Source organism: Cyphomyrmex costatus, unplaced genomic scaffold, assembly GCF_001594065.2.
Source record: "Cyphomyrmex costatus isolate MS0001 unplaced genomic scaffold, Ccosl1.0 scaffold60, whole genome shotgun sequence".
Classification (NCBI taxonomy): Eukaryota; Metazoa; Arthropoda; class Insecta; order Hymenoptera; family Formicidae; genus Cyphomyrmex; species Cyphomyrmex costatus.
The window spans coordinates 775,104-793,667 of NW_017280156.1; the positions used below are offsets into that span (position 1 = coordinate 775,104).

The 18,564-nt window shown below is 32.0% G+C and overlaps 2 protein-coding genes across 3 annotated transcripts; both read right to left on the reverse strand.

The window, feature by feature from the left end:
* Nucleotides 1-631: 631 nt before the first annotated feature.
* Nucleotides 632-8,257, reverse strand: jef (major facilitator superfamily domain-containing protein 6 jef). Of its 2 annotated transcripts, none has more exons than XM_018546960.1 (11): nt 7,725-8,257; nt 5,956-6,523; nt 4,980-5,324; nt 4,716-4,837; nt 4,367-4,592; nt 3,864-3,998; nt 3,379-3,648; nt 2,531-2,789; nt 1,464-1,757; nt 1,221-1,333; nt 632-934 (listed from the first exon to the last, which is right to left on the reverse strand). In XM_018546960.1, exons 1-11 carry the CDS (start codon nt 8,123-8,125, stop codon nt 824-826), a joined length of 2,844 nt encoding a protein of 947 aa, XP_018402462.1. In that variant the 5' UTR covers nt 8,126-8,257; the 3' UTR covers nt 632-823. The 2 variants fall into 2 exon arrangements, with proteins under 2 accessions (XP_018402462.1, XP_018402463.1); XM_018546961.1 differs by having other exon boundaries at nt 858-934; nt 1,268-1,333.
* An 8,422-nt stretch (nt 8,258-16,679) lies between these two features.
* LOC108779563 (nuclear receptor-binding factor 2) lies at nt 16,680-18,028 on the reverse strand. The gene is made up of 3 exons (XM_018546992.1): nt 18,002-18,028; nt 17,389-17,645; nt 16,680-17,172 (listed from the first exon to the last, which is right to left on the reverse strand). The coding sequence occupies exons 1-3, from the start codon at nt 18,023-18,025 to the stop codon at nt 16,680-16,682; spliced, it is 774 nt and encodes a 257-aa protein (XP_018402494.1). The 5' UTR covers nt 18,026-18,028.
* Between the last annotated feature and the right edge of the window lie 536 nt (nt 18,029-18,564).

Genomic DNA, 18,564 nt, shown 5'->3' on the forward strand with positions numbered 1-18,564 from the left:
AAAGATAAACTGTCGGTAAAAATAAAAGTAACGTGTCGTACAGAGCATCAGGAAACTTTCGATAGGCACTTTCGATTAATTGGATTTAGTCTTACCACTAATTCCCTGATACCCTAGACTCGTGAATCTTCGTTAACAAAGTCAGAAGGAAGCAATAAATAACATATTGAAAAAAATGAACCGTACAACATGCAAGTTAAGGAGGGTAGCGACAAATCGTCAGATTTTACAGATCTATCGAATTGGGCATCAGAAGCGTTGGTTCACTTTTTTTCTCGCTTGTCCACACAGATATTTCATCTCGATACATTCTGCACAACGACGGCGTAAAGGCGATCACACGCACGTCCATGTGCACGTATGCGTGTTACGTCTCCACGTGAAATGCACGCACATTTATGTATGAAGGTGCATCAACCCTACTAATACATTTTTCTTGGTCAAATCCGAAGTCGATCGTTTCGCAGCCTACACAGTGTCAACGATTATTTAAATTACAAAAGAGAACATCATTAATATTTCCTTAAAGTATCAGAAATCTCATAACGAATAATCATTCATATATCGACTATGGAAAAGTCGATTCTAAGTTAAAGACTTTTTTAAGTTTAAATATATAGAATTACTCGAGTTCATTAATCTTATAATATGTCATATATGTGCTTTGCACGTGGATTCCTATGCACGCATACGTATCCATCCGTATGGATATTTATATTTATGTTACTATTTGTTCAGTAATGTCTTCTTAAGCGTTCACATTTCAGTATATCGTCGTGGGGAACAAATTGGGATGCCCGCGGCATCGCGACAGATCGAGTCGTTACCAGTCGTAGTCGTGTTGATGAAAGGGATTGGTGCATGGTTGTTGGGCGTGTAGTTGGATAGTTGGTTTTACGACATCGAATTCCCTACCGACCACTTCACTGTAGATCTATCAAACAGGAAAGTTACATGTCATCAATTGTCGCTAAGTAACGCATACCGTTTGGAATATAAATAATTTGTTCTCGTGGCAAAGCATAGATAGGATTTCTTGTTCAGCGAGTGTGTAGCCTCTCGTAAAAGATGTGGGCAATAAAGCCAACAGCGTCTTCCTTCCGTTTTTGTATATCATTTGTTTTTTTTTTGTTTGTTTGTTTGTTTTTTTATTCTCTTATCGACAGAAATATTGCGTCCTCTCTTTGCCGGACGTTTTAATGAGAATGGTTTTACTGAACCTGGAAGCTCCTACGAATATACTCGTCCTCTCCCTTGCCAGTCATACCATAATTATATCCACCTTCGCCACCACCTCCGCCGTTTAAGAATGGGTTCGTTGGGTTGCCAGAACCTGCGTCAGCGAAACATAAAAAAAAGTTAAACGATAAAGCAATAGAAAGTTAGATTGCGATATTACAAATATTCTAAAGGCGATAGATTACATGTAAAATTTCCACGTTCCTAATGACATGATTCCTTACCTCCGTTAGCACCGGGTACCGCGAGATTCCCACCAGCGGTCTGATAAGTCGCCCCATAGCCAGCATCTTGATTAGCCAGTTCATGTAAGCGAGTGGAACTGAGAGCACGCGGTATTGCATTGCTCGGTACACCGTGCGGTGCCAAATGAGTAGCTTCGGCTACCTGATGCGGATCTTCCGTCTGTGGCAGCTCGGATACAAAACCGGTATCCTTTCTATAGAAATTGATGAACACAAAGACAGCTAGGACGATTCCGCAAATGAGACCGTATGCTCGGAAAGTTGCAGTCGTACCTGCACATTAAACATCGATGATTGTTATTCGATAAACATTATTATAAATTAATATAATATTAAGAAAAAATCGTCTAAATCGAGCGGTAATAAGATTTTTTAATTAATAAATTTCTAGTATACAATATCATTATTGTGCTGGTGTGATAATTTGTTTGAAGAGAAATGATTCTTTTTGTAACTATTGCAACACCTGCGCTTGACAGAATCGCACGAATAAGTAATGATACTTCTGTTTTCATACATTTTACACAACTTCCACACTCACACGAAAACAGAAGAATCATTTCTCTTCAAATTGCCATACCAGTACAATACCACACCATGTCGCTTTGACGTAAGATTATACGTTATAATATTATATATTTTATCTCGTTGATATCGAAACATTTTTATGAATTGCTGAAAAAGGACCTGTGTGAGTTCCGAAACGTTCGATATTATTTTTATATTTATTTATATTTTTATTTTATGTTGTTTCTTAGTAATATTGTAAACTAGAAATTTATTAATTAAAAAATCTTATTACCGCTCTCGATTCAGACCAATTTTTCTTTATACTTTGCATTGCAAAGTATAAAGAAGCAAAAAACGAGCGAAATCTAATTAGTATAATATTATTTTATGTAATAAAAATTTCTGACGTTTAAATAATTTGCAATATGTATAAAAAATCAATGTTATGTAAATCGTTCGGGTCTTAAATCAATAATAATTTGTGAGGATCTATGCATGATTGTCTTTTTTCTTTATATTGAATATTAAAAGCTTACCATAAGCTGCGACGAACATGCCACCAATTACCGCACCGCAACCTCTTCCAAGCCCATGATGAAGTCCCTGAAGAACACCTTGCGCGCTCGAACGCAATTGTGCCGGTGTATTATGAGCGATGTAACTGCAGCATGCCGCCCAAACTGCCGCGTGCGTAATACCCTGAATAAATTCGAAGGGTAATACCCACCACGGATTTTTCAGCCAAGATATATAGAGAAATCGGAGTACATTTCCGCCCAGACCCAGACACAATACCTGAAATGTACAGATAGTACAATAATTATCAACAGAGCGTAAATAATAAGAAAAGCGACCAGAAAATTTTTTTCTAGTCTTTGTATAAAAGTGATATTATATTAAATTATAAACACGAAATTAATACGTATAAATTAAAAATATATCAAAGTACTATAAAACAGTTTCGCAAACAAAATTGCGCAAAATTGATATTTTTAAAGGGTTTTTCTAATTTTGAAAAAAAAAAATAGGATGTGTCGAAAAAACATTTAAAATGTGCCTTCAAATAAAGAACAATTTTATAATTGAAATTCAATTACAGTAGAACTCTGTTAATTTTCTTTCCATTTATACGAATAAGTTTATGCTGAGATCTAAATTCGAGTTTCTATATTGACCAAAGTACGGCGTCATCAGTTCTTATTATTGGAACTAATAAGTACTAATAAAAGGAAGAATTAGTAAACCTGTATTATCTAAGCTATTTAGTTATCGGAATTGTCTTGTCTCCCGATAAGTTTGTGTAAATAGAATTCTATTGTAATATAACTTCAATATATAACTTGCTGACGTATTGGAAGCAATTACTATTATAAGATTTGTTTACCTTCACGTGTCCGATTTGTCGAATAAGTTTGAAACTGAAGAAGTACGCGAAGATCTCGGAAATGTGATTGATCACAGACGCAACGCCGAAGAGAGTCGGCGAACCACCGTAATCCTGAAGATGCCAGAATAGGAAAGTGAAGATCAATCCTATGCCAAATCCCATGAACCACGCGACGAAAAGAAACGACGCGCATTTTACATCTTTAAATTGCTTGAACACTGTCACCCATTCTGGTATTTCCTTTATTGTTTGGGCAAACATCTTAGTCTAAAATTAGGAAATCGTTAAAACATAAGATTACTTTTGTTGATGCTGATAATTCATTTATAAGATTTCTTCACATAACACACACATAGTAAATAAATCAAAATAACGTGATTTTTATATACATTTTTTCATTTTACTTCAATTAATAAATATTACGTAAATGTTACGTAAAAGCTATCTATTTAAAAGATTTTGCTAAACAAATAGATACAGACCTTCCCTTCGGGAGGTGGAGGCTTAGGATCTACAGCGGCAGAAGAATCCTGAAGCCCAGGCAGATTAAGTTGCTGGGATAACTGACTTTGAAGCTGCTCTTCTCGTGTTGGCTCGGCCGGAGGTTTCACCACTTCCTATATATAAAATACGATATAATTAATAAAAGTTTAACAAATCTTATAAGTGTAATAAATCTTATAAATCTTATTAAATCTTATAGGTTTTACAGAAATTTAATACTAGTCAATTTATAATGTTGAAAGATACCGATTAATTAAAACCACAAAACAGTTTTTTAATACTCAAAGTTACCTTCTAATATCAAATTTCTATAAAAGTAATTAATTAAAAATTTTTTATTTTTTCATAATAATTATTCGCTCGAAATTTCTTAAAGAAGAAGAGAGAAAATATTCATGGAAGAAACAATCTTATTGATATTTTCATATAGTTTTTAGCAGCAATATTTTATTACAATATATAGATATTGAAATAGACTTACCGGCTCAGCGGGAGCAAAGTCATATTTGAAATTAATTTGTGTTGCTGTTATCAGCGCGGCACCCATTAAAACGCTAAATATTGCAAAACAAATCGTGTAATTTTTTTCTCTCTCGTCAGGTTTGCAGGGATGATCCGGAAATGCGGTGCTATGATCAAGGGCGATGCCAACGAAGAACATGGCCAAACCCCATCCGAGACTTCCAAACATACGTTGATGACCATATCTAGAAAAAAAAAAATTATTAACTTTACGAATTAACGTAAATATTTGCCTCCCGAAAGTATTTTATTGGAAAAAAAGAAAACAAAATTGCCTTATTATTCTTCAATGACATTCTAATTATTACCTATCAGCGTCTTCACCAAGTAAAGTGATAACAGCTGAATCGGCTAATGTTATGGCAGGTGCCGAAAAAAATTCACCGACTACTACCAACAATAGCAGAAGGAAGAACGTTTTTTGAATATCCTAAAATCACATTTAATCAGCATATTAAATTAATATTCTTCTTGTAAATCTCTATTTTACTACATTAATTAATTATGTCTTTACAGACACGAATTATTGTTTTCAAAAGTTATGTAATAAAATCAGTCAGATTGTGATTTACCGGTAATCTGTAGACTATGGAACTGAAAAGCGGTTTCACCCATTCCTTATTCTCTTTTTCATTATAATTTGAGGCATAAGTGACCGATAGGGGTGACAACTGATTAGGTCCAATAGGGCCATGAAGCATTCTTATACTTCTGCGACGTCTCATCAATGACGTATCTATATTTTTTTCGTTTTCTTCCTCATTGCTATTGATCTTAACCATGTCATCCTTATCAAAGAAGGTTTGTCTTGCCTCCACATCTCGTTTTACCATTATCTTCTCTGGTGGCGGTTTTACACGCGTTTTGGGACGAACGTAAGCCTTTTTCGGAACTGTTCTCTCAGCCATTGGTTCGTTCTATAAAGCAAACATACGAGTGTTTTATTAATGTGCATGTAATTATATAATTTTGTGTAATAAAAATAACTATGTAAATTGTATATCTAACAAAGAAATAGACGCTAAAAAAATTTGAAATCGTATAATTAAATTATATATTATTATTTTTTTTAAACCTGAAACATTAACTGTTAAATGACACAATATTGCTATCGATACGTAAATTTTATGTATTATAAGAAAATATGTTACTCTTAATATAGTACAAGTATTTTATACATTTCACACTTTTAATGACAAAATATTTATAATTTTAATTCTTATAAACACAAATAAAAAACAAGAATAGTTATTAATTAAAAAAAAGAAAATAGAGCACTATTAATTTTTTGAAATTATATGATAAAATCCTTTAATATAATTTATTTAGAACTAAGATCTTGACCTTAGTTTATTGAATATAAATGTATTAATGTGTGTAATATAAGAATTTTACAACAATTGCAAAGCTGCTTTTTTGCTGAGCGCAATCATGGCTAGGTTGTTCGTGTAATTTACGTATCAATAATATTCTAGGGTTAAAAAATACGCAACCTTTATAAAAGATTTTTAGATTAGAGATAAGGTAGTAGTAAACATAAATTTATACCTTCATGAAACGTTTATATTCCAATACATCGGCTGGACGATTTTTCATTTGCAACGCTTCCAAGTCGATTCCCGTTGCATCTGCATTGTCAACATTACTTTCTGATAATAATTTATACCTGAGATTTCCGGTATCATCCTTATCTGTGATGGATGCTTGTCTCCTGACTCTGTTGTTTCTCAAATCGTATATAATATAACCGCCCTTATCGAACTTTCTAATATCATTTTTCTTAATGTCATAAGATCCAAATGTACTAAATTCCTTTGAGTTCGGTTCCTTCTTATAATCAAGTATTTCATTATCATCCGTACTTCGTCGTAATCTTTCGAAGACGACGTTGGATGCGACCTCCAGATATTCTTCTTTATTCTCGGGGTAATAGAATTCACCCAAGTCGGCCGATCTTTTTACAATTCTTTGTTCTCTATTGGACGCTTCCAAATAAGGAGTGTCATTTGTACTAACCATACAAGAAGTAGGTGGAGGTTGAACGAAGCCCAATGGCAGAGTGAAAATAATCCAGCAAGAAAGGGAAGCCAATAAGAGAAGTTTACCTTTTTGCCATCTATAGACAAATAAAGAGCAATGTAAAAGTTCACTTATTTTTTCGTCTTTTTTATCTTCAAATATGAATATTTTCAAAAAGGTAAATAAAAAGAAATGCACAATTTGCTTGCTGCTTACAGCTTAGTTTTTTGTGTGTCCCTGGCTTTACTACGTCAAGAATAGTCGAGTGATAAGAGCACTTGCTCGTCGAGCAAAAACTCTCACGGATTTGATAAATTTCGTGTACAATTACGAAGAAAGACCTAGACAAACATTGGTTCTATGCCTTCTTTATTTTTGTAAATAATCAGACCTTATTCTATATTTTCTTATTTGTATTAAATAATTATAAAAATTCGATATGTTTCCAATTTTTAATTCAATATCATAAATTTTATAAATCACACACCAACATCTGTCTGATCTCTTAAGTAATTTATCTTTATTTATTTTAATAAAAATTTGTTTTAAATTCAAAGATACCAAAAGGTTTGCGGGTTATCTCTATGTTTTTATCCATTACTAATGCCAATGTCTCGTGAATTTTGCTGTTCACTTCATCAGGGCGAGAATCGGATAACCCGTAAACCTTCTGGTATCTTTCAAGATACCAGATAATCGTAAAAGTCTCAGAAGCATTATTCGTTTTAATTTTTGCAGGTATCGCTGTCTTTATTAAAAAGTATAATAATTTTACTAAAATTATGTACTTTTATATATGTACTAGAAAGATAGTATCGTTTAAATAAAGTTCTTGTTAGTCGACTAAGATATTAAAAATGAAATAATTTTTAAAAGTGATTATTTGTTTGAAAGTTTTTAAACCGTTAAATATTTTTTTGAAATTATTTAAAAAAATTCTTAGTATAAATTCTTTTTCATCAATCTATTGTTTTATAATTATTTTAATAGATTTCATTGCATAACAAAAATATATTAAGATTATATAGATATCTTTTTTAATATAGATATCTTTTGTAAATCATTCTCGAGCAAAAACTAATGCATGACAGACATCATGCATTTGCAGATTTTAAATTTTTAAAAAGTTAATAATGACTACAAATTGGTAAGACAATTTTTTTAGCTAGCATTTAACTTCGAATAGTGCTATCGAAAACGATCTGCGCTACCTGTATTCTTTTCTACGAAACGATGATCCAGCAACTTTTGACGCAAGATAATGCACGCATATTTCTAAGAAAGGAACACGGCCTCACCTATCGGCCAAGGAACCCCAGAAAGGGGCGCTCAGGAATTCAATGAATGGCCTGAGACCGATGAGGAGGCCGCATTGACCTGCGTTCATGCCCATCTGCTTGAAATACACCCCCATAAGCGGAAATAGGGAGCCGAAGGCCGAATAGAAGAAAAAATAGAAAGTCTTCACGGTGAGGAGTTCCTGGTCGACGGCACCGAAGAGGTACTCCAGGATGTCGCTCTTACCGCGAATCTTATGCGTGGCCTCCTTCGGTTGGGGGTACATGGTGGGATCGACCTCACCCTCAGCCTGTGGGTCCACCATTGGCCTGGCGCTTGGCATCTGAGGGAGAACTCTGCCCGACGGTTGGGCATCATTCGACATACCATAGTCGTAATCCTCGTGTCCATAGTTCTGCATGATTCCGAGTTTGCTTTCGTGCGGAATAAGGAAACGCTCGCCCGTCGGAGCGTATTTCCCCAGCCACCGGATGAAACACGCAACCCTCGTTACATTCGCGCACCGGACACAACGCGCCGCGGTATCCGTTCACCGTCGAGCAGCCGTTCCACTCTTTTCGTCGAACGGATTGGACTCTCCGATTATATCGACTGTCAAACCGGTGCTCAGTTCTTCTTCGCGGTCGAATCGATGTCGGGCTGTATGGGATAGCTTTGCTTGCAAAATCAATAAACACGCTACTGCGCCGACGCGGCGTAACTTTTACCCTCTTACTACCCCTGTCGACGCGATATTGTCTCAATGCCATATCGACGTTAAGTATTTCGGCAGATACTATTTTTGCTTTTCTTCCAGTTTTATTGCATCTATCGTCCTTATTTCCTCTCTCTTTGATGAGTAAAAGAACGGAAGCTGACAAATCTTATCTGATTGCATTTTTTATTATTTACATCAATCAAACTTTCAGAGAAGTTAAAACATATTTAAACTAAAAAAAAAAAGACTAAACAGATTAATTCGAATCAATCTTGGTGAAAACGAAAAAAAATCAACATCGTTACAATTCTCTGATATACGTTACGTTTGTTTGTAGTCAAATAAAAATAAAAATTCTATTCAATTACACGTCACAAAACATTTTTTTCTTATACTTTCTAAAATGAAATCTATCAAAATCTTTCTTTATTAGTAATAATAAAAAAGGTAAATTAAGTAATACTGTTATTAAAAAAGAAATTTTTAATTTGAAGGCTGTCATTAAAACTAGCGCGATGTGTGTGTGTGTGTGTGTGTGTGTGTGTGTGTGCGTGCGTGCGTGCGCGCGCGCGGGTATATTGTGTGCATTGTAATTTTCTCAAAATATATCGAGATATAGATCCAGTTTCACCAGCTTCAATTAAACTAATTGACCGTGATTAATCAAGTCTGCTGAACAGCAAATGTGATTGATCAGTTCCAAAATGTAACACATCAATTGATTAAGTATTAACCCTTACGATACTAGCTACAATTTGGTGCCTCATCTGTACAAACATGGGTCACTTCGAATCCGTTCGTTTTTTCACCTATTCAGAATTATTCAAAAAAATCTCAAAAAATTCACTAACATACTTTCAACTTTCTAGAATAAATATTAAAATTTTGTTTTGGAAAATAATAAAATGTAGTATAATTTATAATTACCGAAAGATTCATGAAAACTTACATGAACAGGAATCGCTCGATCACTAGTGATCCAGACTTGTATGGTAAAAGGGTTAAGTTAATCGGAGCTGGTGAGACCAGGCCACAATATTTAAAGTAGGTAGATGTGTGTATATACTTTGTAACTAATTTTAAATATTCATAGAAAGTTTGATTTGTATTTCCAATGTACCAAATATTCCGGGGTAATAAAAGAATCACAAAAAGTACAAATATCGAAGAAATGTTCAAAATATATGAACATATTACAAAAATCGCGAGCAAAGGAGTAATACACATCTCTGTCAACAGAGAATCACAGTGGAGAGCATTTAATCGTCAATAAGAATTATATCTGAGAACTAAGAATATAAAAATCGCCGTATTTTTCCGCGATCAGTCCTATAATTGCCTCAAAATTAGGCTCCATGATAAAAGCAATATGGTGTTTATAGAAAAATTTTGTTCAAAAGGTTTAAAGACGATTAGACTCAAAAGTTTTGGAGAAATTATATATGAGTGAAATTTTTAAATAATATCTGAATGTTGTTTTTTTACATTCCATAAATATTTCAAAATATTCCGGAGTACTCTTTGGATGCTTTTATGCGAGTTTAGAAATCTTTTATGGAATCCATTAGGAATATTTAGCGTTAGTATGTGTCTGTGTGCATGAGGATAAAATTAAAAATAGCGATATTTATTGGAAGAAATAAATAATAGTTTGCTTTATTGCGTCGTCACTTTATAAATATACATTTTGAGATTAAATAATTAATAATTTCTTGTATGTACATAGTTCGCCGTGTATAACGAATAACTTTCATGTTAAAACACAGCTTTTTCGTAAAGCTTTTAAATAAATTTAGGTATCAGGTCCATATGTGACTGCGCAGGGCACGCCGAAGAAGCTGCGGTTGACGATCTCGCAGGCTTGGGCGGTCCTTGAAACATGCAGGTTTTTGCTGTCTTCAAAAGACGACCATTGTTCGCAGTTCGCCAATAAACTGTGCGAACCGCCTGCTTTCCAGCGACGTAGCTAACAGCACCACCAACCAGCATCTATGAATAAATTGTTTTATTAGGTATATTTCTTAAAAAAATATAAAGAACAGTTAATGTATGTGTGTTCAATATAACATGTACGTACGTGTGCGTGTGTAAGACTTTATTAATGAAAGAACAAATATTTGTAGAAGAAAAAGTAAATAATGATTTTAATTGTTGAAGTATGTACAAATGAATCTTTGTGTTGGAAAGCTTTTTGTAGTACTCATTACGTGGGCGCAACAATGTATAATAAGAAATACTGAATGAATGCAAAAAAAATTGTCTTAAACTTAGTAACAATCTTAAACGTTTGGAAAGTGTTGAAAATATTTTTTTATAACATTTTGCATTATTGCTTTAATTTATTCTCAATTTTATGTACAGACGAAGTTATTAATTTTGTTTTAAATCTAATTTAAAAAATTAACTGTTTTAAATAAAAGAGTTTTAAAAGTATTGAATGTTTTGAAAGTCTTGAAAATTTGAAAAAATTCATTTTTTCTTTCGTTTCTCTTGTTCAATATTTTATAATGTTATTTTATTCCATTCTCTACGTTATAACCTTTATATACAGACATTGAAATACGTTTCTGAGAATTTAAAATTTTCAGGAATTTAAACATTTTAAAGCAAGATTTTCTAGGCATACGAGAGACTTCCAAGAGTTTCAAAAAATTTTAAACTTTTAAGACTCCTCGAAGTTCTCGGTTTCTTAATATTCAAGACAATTAAAGTCTTGCATTTATATAAATACACTTTACGATTAATATTTTGAACAATTATTGTAATGCAATAATTATTAAAAAATTTTTGAAAATGAGATTCAAATGTCAATTATAAAAGAAGAGGCAAAGAGACCGTTTCCTACTCTTTGTTGCTCATCGAGCGAATATCAAAGGAGAAAGGCTTGACGTATCCTTTGTCTGGCAGGATATTAGAAACAAGCAGATGTAATCAACAAGCAAAGATGTATGATCTCGATGTGACACATTTATTAAAAGGATGCTCTTTGAGTTTCATAATACAATTGTGACGTTTATACAAATTCATTAAAGTTTCACAAAATTAAAAAAATAATAAAAAATAATATAGACTTACTTTGCGTCTGTGTGATTGGAAATATATTGCAATTGACTAGATCGTTGAAATGTAACTTGATAGCTTTCGTGGGAAATCAAGAGTTTGCTGCGCCCTTATTTCTACCTTATTTGACTACGCTGAGGTAAGAACCAGTACTGTCTGAATCGCGCACGGCCGGTGTTTTATACGATAAATACAACGTCACACGTCACCAAGATAAGAGATCTCACGCGTCATTCACAATTATTGCCGTCTCTGCCGGGGAGAGGATTTTTGTCCTCTCGGGGCGGACAAGAGGAAGGCTGTGCGATAATTGCGACGCACGCGTGCCTGGAGGGTTTTATTCAGTATTTATCAACTTTTAAGCCAAATTGATAAACTCTGAGCGCAACGCTGACGTATTGTCGCGGGAAAAATTCCGTTCCGTTCCGGAACGGAATATTATGTGAACTATGTCCTGACATCGTATTTTTGCGTGTTCTGCAAAATTCTGCTTAATTAGATACTACAGTTTGACGTAAAATCACGAGAGATAATGCGGAACAAAATGTAACGCGCGAACGACACTCCGTGTTGATACAGCAATAAACAAAGCTTGTTGCGTCTCTTTCGTATCGCATCTGCATCGGTCGACGACTTATCGCTAATATATAGTAAAACGGGATAACGCGTATAATTAAAGAATTTAATGTTATTATGAATAATAAAAAATAGCATGTAAGTTTTTATATACTTGCTCTCTTATTTTACATACACATATTTAAAATCTAAATAAAATACAGAACCACCGTTCGAAGATACTTTTAAAAATTTAGACATTGAAGAATTACATGTCTTAAAAATACTGCAGGTCTGTTCTTTTTCCACCTCGAGTTTGCGGTACACACTGGTGCAACATTTAAAGTGAGACAGGTGTAGTTTCTTTCACTCTAACTTATTGTGCACTAATTATCGCACAGAACTAGTTCAGAACTAGTTCAGAATTGTTTGAAAAGGAGCAGATCTTACGTAAACCTCACTTCACCTAATTTCCTGACGGAACAATCATTGAAGTGATTATATAATTTTATATTTCTTGAATTGTATAAGCAGCCCATAGACGATCAATATTATATACACAATTACTCTTTATATAATATTATAATATATTAATGTCCTTTTTAAATAATTCAAAACAAACAGAATAGTAAGCTTAACATATAATCTCTAGACGATTAATAAGATTGTATAAAATCAAATATTATACAATATTGATCGTCTGAGAGTCGCTTCAGATAAATATCGATAGATCTTACAGATATGTAGTTTTTCCGTTTAATGTAATTTGATTTTTCAAATGTCATTTAGGTAATCAAATTTTAGATATTACCCAAGTAGAACGTAGATATCATAATAGTATTATAAGAATATCATCATGACTCATTTATGTTATTTAAAGTTGGTTTTTAGGTATCAAATGTTGTCATAATAACATCCTGTAATATCATCATATAACTCTATTCTACCTGAGACATATGAAGCAATTTTTAACTTAAATGATTAAAATTAAAGCATCAAGGAACAATGCAGAAAATTTTCCAACGATGTTTATTATAAGGACAAGTAGATATGAATGTATATCATCGTCTAAAAATATCAAATGAACTCGATAACAAATCTTAATTGTTTATCTTTTTGCAATCATGTTAAATCCAGCGTCTAAATATACCGCATCTGCAATTGGAATACCTTTTATTATAGATTTAAGTACAATAATAACGTAAGCATTTTTTTAATCATGTGATATTTGTTTGTAATTATTCAAGGATTTCATTTACATTTTTTTATAATTTAATTGACAGTAAGACGTAAGCAATAGTCTGTTTTTCAACTACTTTATTATCTTCTAGGTAAAGTCCAGTTTAATACTACTCTGTGGTAATAATAATTTTCTTGACATTTCGTCTCTTGTTTCAGTTTTACATTACAACAAAATTACACATTGTAGAATTAAATATGTATGTGTAATATTTCGAAATAAATATAGTCAAGGGAAGAAAATAAATGACACAATCAGTATGCTCCATTTCTGAGTATTGCTGCAATAAAGATTTAATCTGAAAACACGTTACAAAATCTCTATGTAGCTTTTCTCGGATATTTTCGTCGAATAGGAATAATTCCACATTGATAAAACAATGATGTACGATAAAAAGGATATAGTCATCCTTATGGAAAAGTACTATTGAATTCACGAAAAAAAAGTGATTGGAAATATTTGAAAACCATTCGAATCCAATATTGTATATATACTTTTTTGTTTCGATAGATTTTTCACCAATGTAATAGTATTTTTCCACAAGGGCAATGTTAGAGAAGTATTTAGAAAATATTGGAAATATTGAGTATCTGAAAATATTTTTAAAAAAACGTAATATCTTATCGATATTTTATAGAATGTTTTCTTCGTTAGTGGAGCATTCCATGCAATGACTTAACATAAATATGATAATTAGATACGCATTTACGTCGACGGAAATTTTGTACAGTAATATGTTGCATTTATTGCGATTGGTTTACGAGACTCCGTAGTGAGTGAGATATTAAAAAGATTCCCTGTTGTGCGAATAAGCAGAGAGTGCACAGCTGAGACTCACGTGATGTTCTCATGCCGCCGTGAATAAGTATACGTTAGTACGACATGTGATCGTGATATGCGATTAATTCCGATTAATTCCGATAAGAAACCCTTGCATACCGTTGTATTGTATACTATTAATCAGAAAGGTAGATTTGATAAAAAAAAAATTGGTCTCGTAAGACTTATTTCAAAGTATAAGATATTATCTTTTAAACAGAAGACACAATATATATATAAATTAAATTAAAATAATAGTTAAGTACAGGATCTTAATTTAAAAATAACAATTATGTAATACAAAAGGACCAATAATTAAGAGTCTGATAAGTAGAAATAGTTTATCAAATATTCAAATAAAAGAGTATTGAGATACTACACAATCAAAGAATAAACTTTACTTTAATTAACATTACATGTTTCAGCTGTATGATACAGCTGAAACATGTACATCTTCAATTATATATAAAAAAATTTGACTTATTATATTTTAAAACGCTAAATAGATATACGATAAAAGTGTTATTTTGAAAAAAAAAAGATGCGATGGACATTCTGGACAAGATAAAATCGTCTTTGTTCACCAAACGATTGAATGACCGATTGAAACAGAGTTTCACCATGTTCAAATTGTCCATAACATATCAATAGTAAATAGATCGTCAAACGGTCAACATCTCGCAAACGCAATCGGAGTCAAGAGAGGCAGTCACAATAAATGCATTTCTATTTATCAGATTCTTATTAGTCCTTTTGTATTACATAATTGTTATATTAAATTAATTCTAAATAAATTAATAATATTTTATTAGTTAATTTACAACTAATAAATATAATAATTATTGAGTAATATTTGTAATTTATTGATTTTTATAACTAATAAATATAATTATTGGATAATATTTATAATTTATTGATTTACAACTAATAATAATAAGTTATTGGATAATATTTATAATTTATTGATTTACAGTTGGCAAACTAATTAAAGTAAAAAAATATTTTATCTTATGCCATTTGAGATATTAAAAATTGTAATCTTGTATCACTACGCATATTGTTTTACTTGGAAAAATATACATGTCATTATTTAGAATCTTTTTGTTGAATAAATAATAATTATCGGATATTCAACTTAACGCTGTTACTATTTGGCAACGCTGGATTAATATGATTTAATATCTTGAATAAACACGTTAAACATTGACTCAATCTGCGTGTTTAGTGTCTGTATCTCATATATGCGTTTTATTCAGAAAACACGATATATTTAAAATATGTGTAAAAGCATTTTTAATGATAATTAATTTATCTTATGACGAAGCTCGTGGCTGATATCTGTTTACAAAAGTTCACGATACATCCTAGACATGGAGTCTGCTCTTTACACCCGAAGGAATGACCTCATTTAATTTCATAAGATGTGCTTTCTTTAAAAACAAAAATTAGAAAAAAGAAAAAGAAAAAGAAATCAAGAAAGTACGTATTTGACTTCAATACAGGAGGCTCTTGATGAAAGAGCATTAATCAAGATATATCTCATCTTAATTGACGGCAGATTATGATATAATCTCGAAGATAGCATTTGTCTGACTATAATACTATCTTTCAATTTGATACATATATCTTCGCTGGGGGTCACAAGTCCCTCGCTTTTATCTATATATTATCAATTCCAATTGTGGAGACACTGCCACTTCAAATTAGGAACATTGCGAAGAACAAGAAGCTAATATATGAGCAACTCATTTATTATCGTAATATTTTTATCCAGACATTTATTGAAGATATTGTTAGAAATATCGTATAAGTGTATTTTCCATAAATGAACTAATGTAACTACTTTATTAAATTTAATCTAAAGTGAATTAAGTATGTGTGTGTGTGTGTGTGTATGCGTCTAATATTTGAATAAAACAAAAAAAGAAAGTTTTAAAAAGCAGTTATGTAAGATAATAAATACTTTTCTTGTCATTTTTTTAATTTGTCAAAAATATGTTAAAATGACGAACATTTAGATCAATATAGAGGAAATGCAAAATTAATTAATCTCTCACAATTGCAACACTCTTGCACTCACGAAATAATTGCAGCACTTAAATCTGAACTTTTGCTTTATTTCCATAATAATAGATTACAAAGGATTACATTCTCAGAACCAATAATCAAACAATAATCTGTGAAACTCTCGGTTTGCTCGAAACTCATCTATTTACAGATTGATGTGTAATCAATTACTGAGGTATCAATCTTCACTTATTATTAATTTTTCGCAAAAGTCATTAAATCTTCCGTACTGTTAGTTTGACACAGTCAAACTTTTGAACAGATCTTTAGCGTAAATTAAAGAAACACAACAAAAAATATATACAATTTTTTCAGTATATACAATGCTCCTTTCTATCACATACATACACAATTTACAACAAAAATATATATTAAATTTTGCTATATCGTTTATATATAAAATTTGGAATTATATACACTCAATTATATTAATATAATTGAAAATATAGCTTTCAGCACTAATTATGATTGATTAATTTCACTTCAAAGTTCCCTCTCTTTCGTGAAACTTATATTTTACGTAGATGTAAAATCAAAAAGTGGCATTTCGAGAGGTGTCAACTGAGGTAAAGGATCAAGAGGACATAGACGATGTTCTTCTGATCTGATATCATCATTAGAATTAGTAGAAACTGCATAAAGACGCTCTGTCAGTTGGCGTACTTCTTCTTCTTTTGCTTCTAGTTGACTAAGCAAGCTACCTACGAGAGATCGTAATTGGCTGTTAACAGTTCTGAGCTCTTCTATAACTGTGCTTGTGTCTTTCGGATGTTTGAAACTTTTTTCTTCAGTACTAGACAGCGGCAATTTTATATCTATCAAACTTAGAAGATTGTCTTGTTCGTCGATAGTTTTATATATAGCTTGACGTAAAGAGCCGTCATACTTGTCAATTCTTATATCTGTACAATTATCTTTTTCACTATATCTAGCTGCATGTTTATTGAGAAGATCTTTTTGATGATTTTCTAAGGTTGTTTTGTATTCCTCATACTGTGCTTGCTTCATTCTAATAATGAATAAAAGTCCTTTCATTAATAAAGAGTGACATATAAATAATAAGCTACGTTAGATAATTTGCAACGTAAGATCTGATCTCATTAGCTGAATTTTTTACAAAGTTCATGTGTTTTCTTCTTTTTTTTTCAAACATGGAAAGAAAAGAGAGATGAATAGTACAAAAAGTTCAGCTAAAAAAAATAGAAATGGTATAAACATTATATACCTGACAACGGATGCTTGTCTCTTATGATGATCTCGTTGTAGATTCAAGGATTCCAACGTGACAAGTGAATGAATAGGTGTCAAAAATTTTGATGTGTCTTGAGAAGACAAAGTAGACGCATGTACATGGATAAGACTAGACTCAAGTTGCTCATGAGCTTCTGCTAGAAGATCAGCTACAGTCTCATGACACTTGGCTGCTTCCTCAAATTTCCCTTCTCGTAACAATGCTTCTGCTCTTCTCTGCTTTTCATGTGCCTAAGATCGAAAGTATTAATTAATTTCGTTGACGACTCAGTGTGTGTGTGTGTATGTGCGCGTGTGCGTGTGTGTATATATAATAAATAAAATATATAAAAACAATTCCTAATAATCCTCGCAATTTAGTCAATAAAATGACATATATTAGTATTTTTTTATTAGTATCTATTTTAGTTCAATAAAATATAGTATGTCGATGATTCTCCTAAAAAAGATCATAAATAATCATTTATCTTTACTTGACTTGTACTGATTTCTAAAGTAACTGGCACAAACTGGCAAAACAATATAAAAATATGTTATACAATATAGAAACAACATAAAAATATGCTACGCGAAGAAAGAGGACTCACCAGATTCAAGGCGGACGTCTCCATCACAACAATCACTAAATTGGAATAAACAAGAAGCTGTTACAGATGATGTCCCTAGACAATAAGTAGTTGTATTCATGAAATATAAGAGTCATAAGGCTGCGCACAATGGAGGAACAGATATTAGATATTAACCTATCAGATACCAGTTACACCGGCATACACGATTCTAATAGGTTAATATTTTAATATCTAATATCTGTTCCTCCATTGTGCGCAGCCCTTACACAAAGGAAATGTAAACGGTAAGTGACCAATTACAACCAAGAATTTCAAAATGGCAGCCATTTCGAAGACTTATTATTGTTCTTAAAATATTTTAATTAAAATAAAATAAAAATCATCAACGTATAAATAAGTTTTTGTCATAAGTTATAATAATTGCAAAATTATAAGCATGTACCGACCAATTATGGTTGAGCATTCTAAACGCACAAGATCACATTTGTTACTGTGATTGGTCGATTAATTACGATAGTTACAATTAAAATTTTTTTACGTCTGATAGCCATAAATAATTTTTTTATACATCATAACCTCAA